Source organism: Ambystoma mexicanum, chromosome 11 (assembly GCF_040938575.1).
Source record: "Ambystoma mexicanum isolate Mex_15411 chromosome 11, UKY_AmexF1_1, whole genome shotgun sequence".
NCBI lineage: Eukaryota > Metazoa > Chordata > Amphibia > Caudata > Ambystomatidae > Ambystoma > Ambystoma mexicanum.
The window spans coordinates 736,871,007-736,889,662 of record NC_090934.1 but is presented as its reverse complement, the minus strand read 5'-3'; the positions used below and the strand labels follow the sequence as shown (position 1 = coordinate 736,889,662).

The following is an 18,656-nucleotide window of genomic DNA, read 5'->3' as shown; positions in this document are numbered from 1 at the left end:
TTAATTCCTCAGTTTCTCACACATTGTATTACTCTGGCTCTCCCTCCTTTCCATTACTTTCTCTGTTCTGTCTGCCCCAACTTCAGCCTTTGTTGTTGTGTGTCCTGTTTTCATAACAGCTCTTCCACTCTTATTTTTATTTGAAATTTGGCTTCGCAATAATAGGTTATACAAGCTGAAAGTACATTTTTCATCTATGAATATAGTTCAGTTTGAAGATTAGAGCGTGATTCCTTTTAAATACATTCAAACTAGCTTTTGAAATTTAGGCTGTAAATTGCAGATTTAGAGTTTCCTATAAGCAGATGCTGAATCTGTTTCCATGCAGATGCTTGACATGCACTGAATGCCAGGTATGGCAGCACTGATGAGAGTGCGAGTTCTGAACCATCAAACATTTACCCTCCAGAAAGCTGTCGGTTCTGCTACAATTCAAACCTATAATCTCGATCTTAAACACATATCACTGCATGCAAATGCATGAGTTCACCAAGCTATTGACTGGTTTGGAACTCGCAGATGAATCATTGTTCTGTGTGGCAGGTTTATCAACCCCACTGAACTAAGTTTCCTGATGGGCTTAGTCAGGGAACTAAATTGTCTGAAAGGCTTGTAGGGTCGGGCATTGGAAGTCCTATGCATGGCTTACCCGACATAACTTGCTCGTCGCAATCTCCATGCCTCTTTCAATAAACTATCCTACACATGAAGCAGGTGATTTATATAGGTACTAGAGATTTCTCAGTGTCACCCAATATGCTGACACTGGAGAATAAGAAGTTAGGAAAAGTGAAATACTTGGAGCAGGATGACTTAAACCCTACCAAAGCAATGCATTTTTTCTCACACTGTCCACCAGTGTGCATACTACTACCTCACGATAATTGAGGGGAGAGTTTAGAGACTGTTTCCCTTCAGTGCTTTAGCTGCATACTGAAACTGCAAACACGTGTTTGTCCTGCGTCATTACAATGCCACTGTTGACAAATTCAGATACTGTTCCAAAACATAGCAGTCCTAGTAAGGTTCTGGTGGTGATGCCACTAAATTTGCTTTAGCCCTTCTGTAAATAGTTAAATGTCCCATATGGCAGCTCCACTGAGCAGCTAGGGTACTGTGCCTAAATGTATAGCAGAGCTGTTGAGAAGTACGAGTACAGTCAACCTTACTAAAATCAACTAAAAATCAACCCTACTAAAATATATACACCAATGATGCTCTCTGGCTTAGACGATTTACAAATGTAAACATAAATAATTGTTGGGAAGTGTTGACCGGTCCTGTTTAAAAGATAATAGCTAGTCCTGATGGGGGAAGGACTGCTAATGTCCAATTAAAATGTATATACAAGTCTATCAAAGAATTGCGGGTAGATTTTCACCCTTTCTGTATGAATTATACCTGCTCAGGGGGACGGTGGGGTAGTAAAAGTAACTTTCAGACCACATGTACAGTCCTTCCTTGCTCGCTCTGCTGTGACTAACAAGTGAATGTGCCCGTTCATGCATGCACTCACACACAGACTCACACATGCAAACAGTTGCAATGCTTTTAAACTACACCAAACATATCTACTAGTTAGCCTTTCGAAATGAGAAATGTTCAAAGGCTCTCGTAAAAATAAAAAACGCATCAAAAACCGCAAGCAATTTAGTGCCACTGATGTGCTTGTGAGAGAAAGAGAAACCGTAGTATGAAATGCCTATGCAAATCACTAGTAAACTTGAAAAAATTATACTTCAGCAGAGCGGCCTCTATTAAAACCAATGAAAACGGTGGCACCAAACACAAAAATGCAGCCCTAGCTAGAACACACTTTTGCACTCTAATGGAACTTGGTAACGTGTCAAAGCAATTTACTATGCACATTAGTGATGCAAACTTCTTGTAACACAGAAAATCAAAGCATTTGAACAAAGTGAAAAACGCACACTAATTTATTTCCAAGTATTACACTTTACAGATTCTCTCGATGAAATAACCAAAATAGAAAAGTGTTAAATACACAGATCATGACTTAAACCAGTTGGATGTCTGTATTAAACCCAATGATTTATGGGGGTGCTGGCAAGAATAGCCTTGCAATGGATATGAATAGGAAAAAGAAAGCTGCTGTATTCACAAGAATTAAGTGCCTAAAAAGGCCAGATACAAAACTTATCTGGAGGGCTGCTCCTAACACAGTAACTTGGGTATGGTGGAATGTTACTGTAATCTTCATTTCTTGGTCTCTACTGCCTGTGTTTCGGGACTCTATTCTACTGGAATGAAGGAGGAGGAAAGTAATTTGGAACATTTTGATTTGGGTAGTTTGGTGGGTTGGCATTTGGATTTCTTTCCCATGAGAAATTCTGAGTAGGATTTCCTGGGAGAGTGCCTCCTTTATTTGTATACCCCTGACTGTTATGGGGGAGTGTATCTGTAGCCCAGGATGGGCTTGGAGCCCAGGTACCATGGGCTCATGTAGATCTGAGTGTTAGAAGGGTTGGTATTTAAAACACTGGTTGAGTGTTGCTTGATTGGGACCAGACAGAGGGCCTCCTCTGTCTGTCATTCTGTTCGGTGATAGGAGGAGCATTCGTTAAACTCCCCGACTCCAGATGCAAAGGATGGGCACTCTTCACTTCCACCACTTTCAGGTGGTAGACATGGAATTTGATTTGGGAGTTTGGCAATTTATTTTTGTTTTCTGCTAGTTTTTAGACCTCATAAATCCTAGCAACCTGTGAAATCGCCCATTTGAGAGTTCACAAATCGTCGAAGTCCCACACTAATTGGATCATTATGTATTTCGGGAGTGCATGGGGAAAATGTGCTAATAAAATCCCTACTGTTAGTATTTACTCACTGAGAAGTCTTTGCAAAGGCATACTTCAGCACTCTCTTGGAGATTGGTATCTGCTACACCATATTGTATGCACCTTGCAGGCCTCTTGTGGTTTTCTCTAGGTAGAAAAATGCTTTAAAATGACTGACCATTTATGGGGATTTTGGTCTTGGTCCTGCAAAAGAAACTGGAAAACTCAGGAGAAAATGTTCATTTAACATAAAGCATTTGTGAAAATCATTCCTTATTCCAAATGAGGACATCATTTGCTCATCAAGCTCTAGATGTTCCCACATAGAATATTTGGTGTTTTTATGATAAGGGGTCATGAAACCTTTGACTTTGATTTCTTTGATAGGGTCTTTGATGAAATTATGTTGGCATCTGCCCTTCTTGCGTCTATGAACCCGAGGCCACTATTCCTCTATTTATTTTATTTATATATAAGGAGCCGAAAACTCGCTGGTATTGGGGTGCCATAACATAAACACTGGAAGTAAAGTAGACCGGACATTTGGAGTGTAGTTGACTAGGCAATGTGGGGCAGAAGCTCAGTGAAATAATAGTTTTCAGTTGTTGAAAGGTGACTCTGCCACTCTCTGTAAACATACCTTCTTTCTCTGAGAAGGCCTAGTGCTGCCTTCCCCATGCTGAAAAGACATTCGAGTGCTTTCGTGGACAGGGCTCCAAGGGAGGGGTACGAGCACAGAGCATCTCAGAGAGAGTTGGGTTTTTCCATGGGAAATCATATTTTTGCACGACAAAGGTTCTGGAACTGTGCATCATGTTGATTGACGGCACAAGAGCACAAAAGGTGCAAGCACCCAGAACTAGGTGGGAGATTCATCCATGGACCGAGTGTGCACGGAATCTGATGCTCTGTGCAGCACCTTGCAGCGCTGTTATCTGAAGGAGCGGGGCTGGCAGCAGTTAACTTAAGATGACCTGGATCTCTTAGCGCTGATTAATGATACCATCAAGGGGCGTAAGACTGTGTTTTTCTAAGTTTTGTGATTTCTCTAACTGACATTTCCATCATTGCTAAATTGCTGCTATAGTTACTGTTATGTTATATTATGCTATATGTCTAATAAATGCTAAATCTATACTGAAGGTGTCATTACTCACACATGAGTTCATTACTCAGCACGTGCAGATCTGTAAGTGGGTAATTTATGCTTATCAAGGTTGGTCCCAGGGAGCATTTACCCCTTTTCAAGACAGGAGGTATCACATTTTCAAGACATTGAGAGGGCCGAAGAGAGGAGAGCGTGTTTTTCATGTCTGCTATTGGAACAGTGGTAAAGTGAAATGTGGTAGAGTCTGTCTCGGTATGGTTACACAAAGTAGCAGGTTTGGAGAGGTTTTTATTAAGTTCCTGCTTAATCCTTATGCCTTTACAATTTTGTATTCAAAAGCATGTTGTATGCTGGAACAGTCTTGGTCCGTAGGCGTCGGAGCAGAGGAGGTACCTGCTTTCTCCTAGGATTTAAAAATTTCAAAGAGTTTCTGTGTGTTGTTTTTAGACTCCTCTATCTGTCTGTTAAGGAAATGTGTCTTTGCGTCATGGATGGCATTTTTAGAATCTTTGTCTGCTTTCCAAGCAGCTTTTGTAGACTCAGAGGGGCATTTTAGCCATTCTGTCTATGCCTGTCTTTTAAGTCTTTTCATTATGCTTAGTTCTTCAGTGTAGTTTTAATAGGGGCCACTGTATCTAGCAAGGGGTTGAATGAGGAATAAAATGAGTTTACTAAAGTCGTGGGGATGTCTCGATCAGTGGTGGTGTTCATGATCAGGTTCAGACATTCTTTTATGTTTTCCACCATAATCTTTTTAAAGTTCCGTTTTTTTTTTTTTTTTAATTCAAAATAGGATGTTGGAATTAAGATTGAAATGTAATAAAGTAGTGATCAGACCAAATGCAAGGTTGGGTACTTTCGATCTGTATACAAGACTTTTTTAGCCACAACCCAGTCTAGGATGTTGTCTTTATCATGGGGGGTTGAGTCATTAAATACATGGTATTCGGCATTGATTAGTGCAGTTTCAAGAGCAATAGCCTCTTTATTTTTGCACCAGCAATTAAAATCTCCAGTCAGTAGCATGGCACAATTCCTGCCCTGTAAGTTACGTAATATCTTGGTTGAAGTTAGGCATACTAGTTGGAGGGTGATATACTAATACGACGTTGATACACCTTTGGTTAGTAGGAGTCATTTAAACATGGACAATTCCAATCTGAACAGGATCTGGGTACTTGAAACAGTCCCAATTGTGTTTTGGAAGCGATTGCACCACCGCCACCATGTCCTGTAGAGCGATTTGCACAGTAGATGGGGTATCCATCTGGTGTCAAGGGAAAATAAGGCGCCGCTGGAATCTGTTGTCCAGGTTTCTGTAAGGTGTAAAAGGTCTAGGTCAGGGTCCACAATGTAGCCCTGAACATTATGCGCATGTTTAATGAGTGAGCAAGTTTTCAATAAGGCGAACTTCAGAGTGGTATTAGTTATGACTTCTCTGAGTCCGAGCTACTGCTGGGTTCCCATTCCCTATTGTCATCTGGACCCTCCCTACTGTTCTCATTTCGGCAATGCCTTCCAGATGCTTGGGACACAAGCTCCTGCCTTTGTTAATTTCCTATGGGATTTCTCAGGATTATTTTCCCACAATCTCTTTTTAGATGTTGGATAATATTGGGTTTCTTCCTTTGAGGGCTGAAAATATACACTCTTCTCTTGAATTGCCTAGACATATCCTAGCAGTCTCCCTGATGGGAAGAGACTTTTGAAATGCCCTTCCTTGGCTGAAGCTTCTGTCTTTCCATAGCCACTAAGTGGGCTAAATGATTTCTTTGCAGGATCATTTTCTGCAGATTCAGATTTTATAATCCTTCATTATATTTTTCTCAGGCCCAGATGTATCTTCATTTCCACACCTGTTCCCTCCTGGCATGCTGAATGGGGCACCCTAACCCCTTCTAGCTGGTAAAGGTGGGAAGTTATCTTTGTCAGATAAGGAATGATGATATGATATGGCATTTATAACAAGGAGGGGGAAACAAAGGGAGGACAAAACAATGATTTTACTAGGTCTTGTGTCATTCAGATCATGCAAGTGTGGGTGAGAGGAATAGTGAAGTGCAGGTAACTCAACAAGTACAGCCATCGAGTGGCTAATATGTGCAAAGAGAAGGGACTTTGGTGTTGCAGTTACAGACCCCTTAAGTGCTGGAGAGCCCGGAGGCAGTTCGGGGACAGCTGGACATGCAGGAGCCTGGGAGCGAGTTCAGCGGGTATCCTGGTGACTAGTGCACAGAGCTGTCTGGTAAGTCTGCAGTGGAGAGGATGAGAGAAAGCGGAAGCGAAAAGGAAGGTCTTGAGTTGCTGCTGGAATCAGAGCTGGTTATGCTCAAGTTTGAGAGAGGCGGGGAAGCTGTTCCAGATCTCCGTCATGATCAGAAATATTTGGGAGAGGGGATGTTTGACATCTCTCAGCCAGCCTATAGGAAGTTGTAGGTGGGTGAAATGCGGTCTTTGGCAAAAGGTAATAATCCCTTCTGTCCAAAGTACTTCCCTCTGGTGGTTGTCTGCTACATAATGGTAGGTCCATTTTATAGTCCCTTACTTCCGGATATCTTTCATTTTATTCCATTTCAAGAATCAATTTCTGCTAACACTGGACTAACTGCTCTCTCAAATCACATACTCTGGCCTGATTCGCTTCCAGCCTTTTGCAATGGGAATTTAATAGATCCTTCTTATTTTGTAATTCCTGCTAACATTAATTCTCATGCTGGCAAATTTGAATTACACTAGAGCTTTCCTGACTTTTCTCTCGCCAGTGTAGCATTTCTTGTTTAAAATATCCTTTTAGACTCTTTGTTCCAATTTGTCATGCTGATGTAAATGTGCATCTTTCACATTGGCTACTTCTTGGGAAGAGACTTGACCCAGGCCTTCATTTCCATGCGCCTGTTCTAGTTTTTGTATCAGTTGACATTACTCTTGTGTTGGAGTATCACGCTTTTGTGCGAGCTGATCTCTCTGCTGTTTTGTGACACTTTAACGCAGCATGGGGCTGCGTGATGGTCTACGTCATGTTACATTGCCTTTGCCTAGCTTCTTTATACTGACTTGACTTTTAAGACCTGTAATGAATATCTAGAAGGTGTGCAGCATTGTTTAGTTTCGCATTTATCAATGCGTTTCATCATTATTGCTGCTGTTTTATTCTTTACAGTGGCACTTAAGTCTCAAAGCTATCGTGGAACAATCCTGATCCGTGCAGCACTGTGAATGTCCCCTTTCTGTAATGGCTCGTCAGGTGAAGTATGATGGTCTGAAGGGTTGCCCAGAGTGAAGCCAGAGGTGAATATTAATTCTAAACCATCACCTCTTTTTTTGTTATAATCAGCACGAATGTGATGGGCATGCCCAGACATGGGCCCCTTGCCTGCTGGGATTTAGAAACCCAAGCTACACCTCACTGATGATGTCCCATCAAGGCCAAAACATGGCTGGGTGTGCTTGTGGTCTAATGCTGTTGGGATGTGACCAGGCAGTTCAGGCTGCTCTGCTCCTTTGTGGGGTGCGACCAAGGCCGATTTGCATGTGGTCTTTTCCTTACTCCAGTGGCTGGGCAAGCCAAGAACAATGGTCTGGAGGGTTGCCCAGAGCAATTGTCAGAGGTTTAGATTAATTCAGACCCTTCCAGCCACATTTGTTTAATGTACAAATTACAACCATGTCTTCCCATGTTGGCTCCGTGGGTTTGAAATTAACGAAAACAGTTCCAGGACCCCCGATAGGCATACTTTATTCATAAGACCGATCACCATATCCTCTGAAAATAACTAGTTTACAGTATCCCTACATATATCTCCCACAAAGGAAGGACAGCGTCAACAGTGACCATCCTTTACAATCCCATCTCCACTACTGAAGAAGAGGAAATATTCAAGGAGTGGTAAAAAGAAAGAAGCAGCAAGCAAATGAAATCAGCTATCACAAAAAACGAGATAATAGAGATGGCATCAGGTGAAAAAATTCTTGCACACGATGTGCATTCACTTCCATATTTGTATCAACCACCCAATGCCCTCACAAGCCACGTCTCATCTGCACTATGCAGGCAGTGTTTATGGTGGGGCTATGCGGGTCCAATTGCAAGGATTGCAACGGGTACAGAACACGGCAGCCCACATGATCAGTGGACTGAAGCAATGTGAACAACCAGCACGTACTTTGTAATTGCACTGCTTGCGATGGGAGCCCGAGTAGTTTCTCCCTCTGTGTTGACCACAGGACCATTCAAGAAGCAGGGCCAGTCTTTAGGAAGATAGTTTATGAAACCGTCCTCAGGCCTTCAGATCGATAAAACAAAATCTTCTGATGGTATCAAAAGTCTATCAGGAAAGACAGGGTGGTAAAATCTTTTCACTCCGCACTGCACTGTCCTGGAAAAGCTTCCCTCTGGATTGGGGTTGGAAGCCTGCGGCTGAAATGTTTGAGGGATAAAAGACAGTTATTTTTCCAAAGATAACTTTGGGTCTTCTCTCCCCTAAACATTTCAGCCTTTGCCCCACCCCCTACACACTTCGCTGTGTGCCGCCGACTCGCTGTATCCCTGCAACGCCCGTTCCCTTCCGTGATCAGGAACCGGGACCACAAGGTCCTTACCTTTTTTGTATTTATTTTTTAATTTTTTACGGACCGGCTGCAGGGGACAGCAATGCAACCCCAACTCATAGGATAGTGATCAAGGTTACGGGGACACCCCCTGCAAACCCTGCAGCCCTTGCCACCAAATGGGAGATTTGGTCAAACTTTTCAGCCATTTGGAATCTTCAAATGGCTGAAATTCGGCCAAATCTCCCATTCAGTCTTTTATTTTCTGACGTTTACACGCCCTCTCACTTCACAGAAGCAAAAAGACCATTACTTTTTTAGGACAATGTTGAAAACCTTTCCTTTTAGACAGGCCTTTGAAATGAAGTGGATCTATAATCTCAGGGTCAGAGACCATTCCTTTAGTTGCAGGAGGCCTGTTGAGAGCACACTTTAAAAGGGGGTAACATAATTTGAAGAAGAATAATAACTGAAGGTCATTCAGTTCTGCTATGCAGGAGAATAAATCGCCTCACATATATTCCAGACCGGAAATCTAACTTTCCAAATCAGCGTAGAATAAGTTCTATTGGTACCTACTTGTTTGCAGACATTTAGGTTTGTGTGTGAACCGCATCAAAGAGCCGGAGAAAGTCATGCCAGCAGCTGGCTAGTTGAGGATAGGTTGGGATAATGCATACTTTTGTCAGGGCATAGAGGCACCCTTTAAGGGACTATTAGCAATAGTATAATCCTTGAAGCTTTGAGTGGAAGAATCTGTGGGCTATATGGTATATCTTCCAAATCATGTGTGGCCCACAGATTGTTGGCTGCATCAGCCCCAACTTGCGCCCTCTGAGCACGCTGCCTAAGCGCACTGCCATATCTACATAGTCTCTGTGCTCAAAGCTGTTACTTGGTCTTCAGGGTGCTTCATGCCCATTCGATGGGGCTATATAGAGCTTAAAATAGCTGTAGGCTACACTGTACTGACGGTTAGAACACGCGTATGCTGGTCTTCCCAACAAATCTTGTTTGATTGGAGCGTAGCGATCTCTGTCTCAGTGATTGACCCAATGTGTACCTGATGGTAATTCTGTGAAGTATAACTTATTTTCTCTCCTTTTTCCCCCAGACATAATTTACCAGTCGTCCGATGAGGCAACCTCGCCAAAGAAATTCAGAAATGTGCCTGAATTTCATAAAAGCCGGAGTTCATCCGTCTCCTCAGAGTGGGCATCTGTGAAAATTATTCCAGAGGAAGAAATGGCAGAGCACAACCTGTTGGCCGTGCGGGTCATGGTGACAAGTGATGGCAGCAGGTACAGATCTTTAAAGAACCTAGGGAAGAGATAGCATGCTTAAGTACTGGGAGGGTATTCGGCTGTTTTAAGTGCAGGCCTGACGCCCCACTTTTTTTTAAATTTAATTTATTTTTTATAACTCGGCCAATACCATACCGTAGTTCGGTTTCGAAGCGCCGATCCGGGATTTGAACCTCTGTTGCTCTGCATGGTCTTGCTTCCAAGACCAAGGTGTTGCCCTTATGCATTCCTCCGTTCTCACTTGAGAATACGTTTCATAAAGCGCCCGGGAAATTGATGGAAACACTTTGGTCCATTGGCTTTAAAAAATTTGACATGGTTTGATAATGGGTAGATGCATTTGGAAGGCACAATTGTGGCTTGTACCCTTGCCTGCCGGCGGACAATACCCTAGGACAGTGGCCTTCAAACTAGCGCGGTGAAGGATGTCCCAGGGGAGGCGATTTAAAAAGGGATTAAGATAACTGCTCTTAATAGAAAATATCACCAGTTCTAGCTGGTTGGGGGTGGGGGGGGCTCCAAACAATATTTTAATCAGGGGTGGACTCAGTATGAAAAAGTTTGAATGTCACTATCCTAGGCAGAGCATGCCCACAGGCATGTGAAAAATATATAAGGGTAGTTTGAGGTAAAATATATTCTTTTTCATGCGGAGTGAACGTGTGCGATCTGCAATTGATGAAAATAGCGCACCAAGCGCCAGAATGAACTTTTCATCCAGAGCAGATGTGGTCAGAACCTAGACTGTAATAATCAGAGGATATGTTCTCTTAAATATAATGTTGCACAGCAACTGTGTCCTTTTTTTGTTTTTAAATTGAGTAAATACGTTTGGGTAGTGGGAAATAGTGGTCTCTGTATCGTTTGTCAAGTACACTTGTCATTTGTGACCTAAAATAATAGTGATAAATGTGCTCTCTGGGCTCCCGTTTAAGGCTGTACTTGCCACTGACAGCAGGCAAATACACGCATAAAAATCAGTAGTGGGTAAACCAACCCCACCTCCCCCTAAACAATAAACCTATATGGACCATTGTTTATGCTAAAGTAATGGATTGCCCAATATCTGTCTTCTGCATGCACCGAAACACCATTAAATTATAAAATCAATGCAAAATATTGGCTTGGATAATTGCACTGAGCCAATTTGTTTACACCTCAAAATCAAGGACTTTGTTTTCAAGTTAGGGAGAAATTGATCTCCATTTTGGCACATGAGAACCTGCATCCTCTCCTGACTAAAGCCAGCCGACGGTGCTTATGCTGCGTGAAATCTGACCTGCGCGCAACTCGGTAGAAGAACACATCCTTCTTTGCCAACTAAAAGATGGTGCAGAGGCCACCTCTATCATATGCAAGTCCCTTAAATCTTTCCTTCCTTGCTGCCTTCAACTAGTCAGGATAGGCTCGAATCAGAGTAGCTCCAAACCAGGGCTTTCCAAATTCAGGCTTTGAGGTATGGAATCCTGATTTATTTTCTTCAGGCTATCCCTTATTAATATGCATGAGGAAACATTTGCATGCATTTGGAATCATTGTATGCAAATGTATCTCATGAATATTTGAGGGGCATCCTGAAAACCCAGCATGGATCCGGCCCTCAAGGGCTGTAGTTGGACAGCCCTGCTCTAAACGGTCACATGCATGGTCCATATATGTTTCTCTTTGGTCCCCCTGCTATTTAATGTGTGCATGCAACCGTTACCCAAAGTCACTTCAAAGCCTCTTCTTAAAGCACATGAACAACATGCAAATCCTCCATTATGTGATGGATGGACCAAATATAACAACAATCCCACATGAGAGGAACACATTTACTCTTGGGTGAAGTATGGCTACCTAAGCATTAACAGTGCAAAAATTGAGCTGGTGGGTCTACACATCTATTCATAGGCCTGGCATGATAGTAGTAGCTCTGGGCCTCCAAAGACCGATTTGGTATTTGCTTGCTACCAAATCAAGCCATGATGATGTGTTTTCTGTTTATATTTACATTTCGGTCACTAAAGGGAGTAGTTAGTTTAGTGTAGCATGAAGACACACCTTTCAAGACCGTGGGCCCTGAACGGGGAAAAGATGACCCATTATCCAATGAGAGCACACAATGGGCATTCTAAGAGGTCTAATCCATGTTAACTGTTGCTCGCCAAAATGGCTGGACCAGAATCTGCCAATTAGAAATGTGGTTCTCTGAGTGTGAAACTGTCAAGAATCTGCAAATCTCTTGTGTGTTTCCATAAATGTTTTGCAGTGGTTTTAAGACGAGGCATGCCCACTCACCAAGAGGCATTTGGTAATGACTGCTCAGGGCAGGGGTGACCTGATTGAACTATCCGTATCCAGATGCCAACAGTCTCTCCAGGACAGGCAGTCCTCATGCACCCGCTCACCCATGCAGGTCAAAATTAAGGAGCGTGCCTTATCTTCTGAATCCAACCTGAGAGCTTCATCACCTGTCATGACAATCCTGGACACCCACATGTGAGGATAGGAGGAGGACATTGAAGTGATGAGCTAGGCCTGGGGTTGCACGAGGGATATTTGTTGGGTCGCAAGCATCTTTGCCACTGCCAAACAACCATGCCTGGATGGATGGCAGTGCACCTCCAGCCACCGATCAAAATGATGCATAATCACAGCTCTAGTGGAGGCGAGGCCATACTGTACTCTGGTGGTAGCGGAAGCTTAATAAAAACCTAAATGAGTCGCCAAAGCAATATATATTAATCAAATGTGATTATTGCTAGTCTTTAAGTATTGTGGCAGGCAGCCTGTGCTATGTATTTGAAATGTGTTAAAACTGTGTGCACGGTGCATCATTAACATTATGATTGTTTTCCTTTTCTATTGCAGCTCTGAAATTGAATCGGATGTGTGTGGCAATAACTCGAAATCTGAATTCAGTGAACACTGGTACACTGCAACTGAGCCTGAGTTACGCAGGAGTCCCTTGAAAAGGATCATTTCTTTAGACCATTGTAACACAAAGCAGGAGGACGCTAGTAGGCCGTCCAAAGCTGCTGCTGGTAAGTCATGTCAATTGGTAAGGGTGGGGTTAGAAGTAAATCCACAGACTTGCTGTTTTATGGAAATGGTACACCATGTCTTTCAATCCAGTTTTAATAATCCAATCGTACTGGTTCTAGGATTCCATTTCATCCTAGTCTTCGTTCGTAGGCTTTCAATGCTTTGCCGGATTTATACACCAGGGTGGACTGGGAACCAAAAGAGGCCCTGGAAATAATTTTCAAAGGGGCCCCTTATTACACATTTTCAGCAAGCCCAACCCTTTTCTTATGAGAACATGAGGAAATAAAATAGGTTACCACACAAGAGGCCCAGGGTGCAGAGGCCTACTGGGAAATCTCCAGAGTTCCCAATTGGCCAGTCCACCCCACAACTTCAGCATGTGTACCTGCAGAGCTCACATTCAAACCTATTGCCTGGTCTGGAACTGTAGAAAGATAATGGATTCCTCTTGTTACCGAACAAACTGTTACTCACTTTATCAATTTATGAAGGATCAAGGGCTGAGTGGTTGCCTACATTCAAACCTATATCTTTTTCCAGGAAGTCAAACACAGAGTCAGTACAAGTATGCAAATATTGCCCCACCCCCCTCCAAAACATTTTGACTTGCATAGTACCTTTGAAACTTTGCCAGATATCTTTTCTGTGACTGTGTATGTATTAATCAGTCATTCTTTTTCTGGCTGCTCTTTCTTACATCAAACTTGGTTCACTTAGGAAGGACCTGAATTTCTGGAAAAAAGTTTTTTTGCTTTCTAAAATAAGGCAAATTATGAAATGAAAACATGTATTCTTTTTTGCTCCTTGTTTGTTTTCTGTCCTATTCTGTTTTAAGCGATCACTTCGCTTCATGGGTAAAACTGATTGAATTATGTCCTCGTGACCAAATCTTGGACTAATATACTAGGAAAAGGAATGTTTAGTTTTAGTGTACTTTGCCAGCTTGCCATGCCAGGCAATATTGTAGCTTGTTAAGCATGCTGTCCTGTTTATTTTTGTTGGATCTGGGCTCTGAAGATTTTAGTGTAACCTGCTGGTTGTTTGAAACCATAGTGACTGGTCATGTTTCAGCTTTTTCTTAGGAACTCATGTACCTCTTCTGGTTACTACAAGATTACTTTATCTCAGTTGACCTCCTGCCTGGGTGGGACTTGGGGGACCTGGCGAGAGGCGAGAGGCAATATGGGCTGGAATGGTCATATCCAATCACATTTATGAAAACACTTAAAGTAGCACAAACTCCTCAATGAAGAAGGTAGCAGGGCACTGTACAAATATTAACAACAAAAAAATAAAAGTGATGGATCCACACAGTATTAAATATTATAAAAAATAACTGGATTGAAAAAAGGGTATGGACAAATGGGGGCGAAGAAGACAATGATAGGAATTGACGATTCTGAGCTCCATATAAGGTCAAATGTAGGTACTATTTTGTGCTCTTTGGAATGAAGGGTATGTTAAGGATTTCAATCATGTGACACACACCTTGGGATCGGCCTAGTATGCAGTGCACTAATGAAATGCTTATCTCTATATTATATAGATTCAATATTGAGATGGTACACCACTCATATCACACCCCCTTTTCAAATACCCCGGGGTCACAATGGACCATGAACCAGGCTGGTTGGTAAAATACACTATTTATTTTAAAATTCAAAAGAAATCATACACTTTTTAATATGGGACAGCAACCATCAATGGGGTGATAATTACAATGAGAATGTGAGCAATGCGCTGGGTTTAACCTGCTAGTGGAACATAGACACAGCACAGCGGAATAGGAGCACGTTTTGGTTTAGGAAAGATAGCACCCAAGTTAGGATTTCCCCCTGCATTTCCCTCAACCCACAAATAATCAATTATTAGTGGATAAACAGAAGCAGCAGGTAATCGGGAACAAGAAACAGGAAAATGAATCCATGTCTGACCTTCCCTCCCCAAATCAGAGAGAAAAATGGATTTGAAACCCCTTGCAATGTGATGAAATGAAACTTGGAAATTAACAAATAATGAATGTGTGTTAAAAACCTTGAAGCAAATATAATTCCTCAATAAAGCAACAATGCAAAGACACTAATAATCACAAAGAATGGATTACCAAGAGCATACAGTTCGAAAATGAGTGGAAAGTTTAAAACAGATTGCAGCAAAAGGACATGTGTAAAAGTTTTTTCAATTCCCGCCTTAAATTACCCAAGTGGTTTTTAATTAGAATGGGTGAAATACACTGATTTGGAGTGCTGTGGGATAGAGGTATATTCCAGGTATATTCTGGAAGTGAAACTAGGTCTCTAGCTATGAAACAGGATGAGTTATGCAAGATCTAGAAAGGGGCACTTTGAGTAAAAAAGGTGTGAAATAGGAAAGGAAATCATTTGTGACAAGAACAGTTTTACATTAAACTAGAGCATTCAGGCTAGACCACCAAAGATGGACACAGTAAGATCCAGGGTTGATTCACGACTTCAACCCTGTCACCCCAGCACCCAACCCTGGCGGAAACCAGTCCGATCAATCGAAATATGACTAATGGCATAGTATTACACAAGACAAAATTGAAAAGAGAGATGGTGCTAGCACTAGAAATCGAGGGCAGGGTTGCACGGATAATTCTGACAGTTTTAACAAGTTATCAGGATAAGGATAGGAGGACTAAGAGTGTGGGATAAGGACAAATGCATGACAAGATGGACTATGGATTTCTATGGGGTGGTGATTTATGCTTACAGTCCACATTTAGTGTTGGGATTTTTGGACCGTCAACAGTTCCGGTCACTACACGGCAGCACGCCTGGCAAACAGCTGGCCAGTTCTGGTGACCGGTTGGCACTTCTCGAATGGCAGTTCTGGTCACTGGATCCTAAAGGTCAGCTGGATGGCAGGATTGCAGAGGGCATGCATTTAGTGGGCAGCAAGCCAGGTTGGTTCAGGATGCTTCCCAAAAGAATACCACAGCTTTCCCCTTTGGTTATTTGGGAATTTTAGTGGAATTTCAGAATTTAAGCCTTGCTGGGAATAGGATCAGTGCTGCTTGGGTTTTGCAGTGGGCCCTGGAGTAGGGTCAGCAATGCTTTGGCCTTGAAATGGGGTCTGGAATCTGGATGATGAACGGAACAGGAACGCAGTGCAGGAACTTGAGGAAGAGAGTGTGTGTAGAGTCTTGTCAGGGACTCTTATTTATAATGCATAGTGACATCATCAATGTATATGGCTGGGGTAGGCTTAACTAATCATGCCTCGAACAACTGGATTGGACAAGGGTGATAGTCTCCCCCTCCCTCTCAGCTGGTTGGATTTCCAGAAAATGTCAGATTTATGATGCGAGTTTTAAAATGTCCAAAATCTACCACAATTCCTTTACTTAAAATCCATTGTTTCCCTAAATGGCACCTTCATACAGTGGAAACATCTGAACACTTACATAAGCAGGTTACATATTTTATGCAGCACATAGCAGCCCAGTCCTCCAGTTTGTGAGACTTTGTTTCGCCCTTCGTTTTTCACACTTTTCAATGGGATTTATATTACTCAAAATTATATAACTTTATACATGGGTGTGGATGATCATAAGGGATGGATGTACAAAACATTTCATTTGCAACATGGATGCTTTTCTTGTAATCTGCAATACTTTGCCATTTCTGTCCCTAAAGTGTCAGTGAATTCTACCATGTCTTCAATGAAAGCCCATAAAATCATATTTGAACTATAACGTTTTCACATTTTTAAAAAGTCTTGCTGCGGAGATCAGTCTTTAAAGTGTATTTATGAAATGGTCTCTGGAAACAAATGGCAATCCTTTTTCACTGGACCATGTTTTTTCTCTCTTCAGTAGCCACCAACTGTCACTTCCTCCAGAGCAAGGTGGGGGGGTTACAGCTTGATTGAAGGTTTATTGCCCCCTCCCCACTTATCACTCTTTGTACTGGAAGTTTCATTGTCAGTGGGTTCAGCCCAGACAACATTATTTCCAACCTAGTAATTATCAGTGGGGTGTTAGTCTCTGCTGAGAGTTTATGGTGTGGCTCCCTTCCTAGGGGGAAGCTTTAACTCTGCCAACTGGAATAACCTGTTTTTGACAGCTTGCAAATCCAGCCAAGGCGGTTTAAAACCTTTTTCTGATATTTGGTCCTGAATTAAAACAAGCCTGTGGAATAAAATAGCCTGTGTGTGTATTATCACCAGCAACAAAACCCCTTCACATTGCTAGATAAGGCATGCTTTCATTCAAAAGTTTACCTTTTAAACAGGCATTTTTAGGCAAGCCCATTGTTACACATGTGGTGCAAGCTGCTAGCATTTATCTTTAAATTCGGTTTTGCATCTCCATCAGATTCACACACTGTCTTGCAGCTATAGTTATTTTCTTGTATCCAGGAGTTTGGTTTGAAGCACAGATGCATTGAAACTGACATGGCTCAGATAGCTGGAGTCTTTTGAACTACTGAGCTTTGATACATTTGCCAAGAAATGAATGTGTTTTCCCGTGCAGGAAAAGTGAAACTCCTTGTTGATTTTTCTCAAAGTTGGTTTGACAGGGCCTGTCATTCAGAAATCATGCCTGGTTTTGCTGAAGCAGAATGAGATAAACTGGACATGGCACGGCCTTATTGATCAGTGATTTAAAAAAGAACAGATGGAATTAGCGTCAAAGCAGCATATTTTTTAAAGGTGAAAAAGTTTCTTTTTCAATGGGTTTTTATCGTGTTTTCAGCAAAGCAGTGCTGCCTTTTCACTTTCTTCCCTTTGTATATGTCAGAACACACTGGCACGTTCTTTCAGTGTGTTCCCTTGTTCCATCCTGCCCCATGTATGCTTGGCAAGAAGGTGCAGCCATCTTTGTGTTGCTACAAAACAGTTTTGAGGCCATGGCAGTCACAGGAGCCAGTGCATCCATTTTGCTGTTCCTGCTCAAATGCAGCTTGGTGATGTGGGGAAATACTGTTGAGTGGGTCAATATATCCCACAGGTGGTCAATGAAAAGAACATGAAACACAATGGGTCACAAAGACTAGATGAGATGAAACAGAACCCACTCAAGTGGGAGCTTCTTTGTCAAAATACTCTAGTTGCTTCAAGGCAAACTCCATGAATGTGGCACAGCACAACTTTAAGGGATCCCAAAAATTTGAGAAACCCACAAGAGATAAAGAAGGAAAGCAGCTAAGGGTTAAAGCGTTCAAGATTCTGAAATGAAAAAAGCAGAAGAGTGGAGAAGAGAATTAGGGTGTGGTCTGGTGACTAGCAGTGTTGGCATGTGCACTGCCCAGCCTAGATAGGACCAAGTCCTGGACAGTTGTAAGGAACCCAGACAAAGACAGATATGTGAGGAGAGAAAGATCAAGCCAACAGGATTAAATTAAATGAAGACCCTGAGGCTGAGAGGGAAGATTCACATACTTTAGCAGTGTAAACAATGACAAGTTTAGAAAGTCTGAGGCATTGAAAATTAGCCAATGACATCACAGGATTTCGATGGCATTCTCTAGTGTATGGCAATGCCCTAGTCTGCTCCCAAGTCCTCTGGCAACTCAATTTAATTGTTTAAATGTGCATGTGTAAGCACTAACCTCTGGGTGATAGTAAGTAAAAAGTGACAGAGAGGGGGGAGACCTGGAGATAAACATCCAAACATCCGTGCTTTGCCCATAGAGAAAGTAGGACATTCCACCATGTTTACTATTTTATGATGCAATCCATCGTGAAATTGGCATGTACCCCACTTTAAATATCACACCAAGGCTTCTGGTTTGCTCTGTAAACCAATGGAGTGCTTGTCGTATATGACCTGTTCTTTTCATTTCCCGCTCATTCATGCGAGCCCCGAATGAGGAATACATTGAGGTTATCATTTTGTGAAGT

At 42.2% G+C, this 18,656-nt stretch overlaps 1 protein-coding gene across 3 annotated transcripts in view; it reads left to right on the top strand.

Annotated features, from left to right (window-relative positions):
* The window catches only part of MICAL2 (microtubule associated monooxygenase, calponin and LIM domain containing 2), a 1,393,870-nt gene that overhangs the window by 1,001,233 nt on the left and 373,981 nt on the right, over positions 1 to 18,656 (top strand). For all 3 annotated transcript variants that reach the window (XM_069623638.1, XM_069623637.1, XM_069623636.1), the window contains 2 exons: positions 9,569 to 9,755; positions 12,612 to 12,784. In XM_069623638.1, coding sequence (XP_069479739.1) covers positions 9,569 to 9,755; positions 12,612 to 12,784 — 360 coding nt within the window. The remainder of the gene's footprint in view (positions 1 to 9,568; positions 9,756 to 12,611; positions 12,785 to 18,656) is intronic.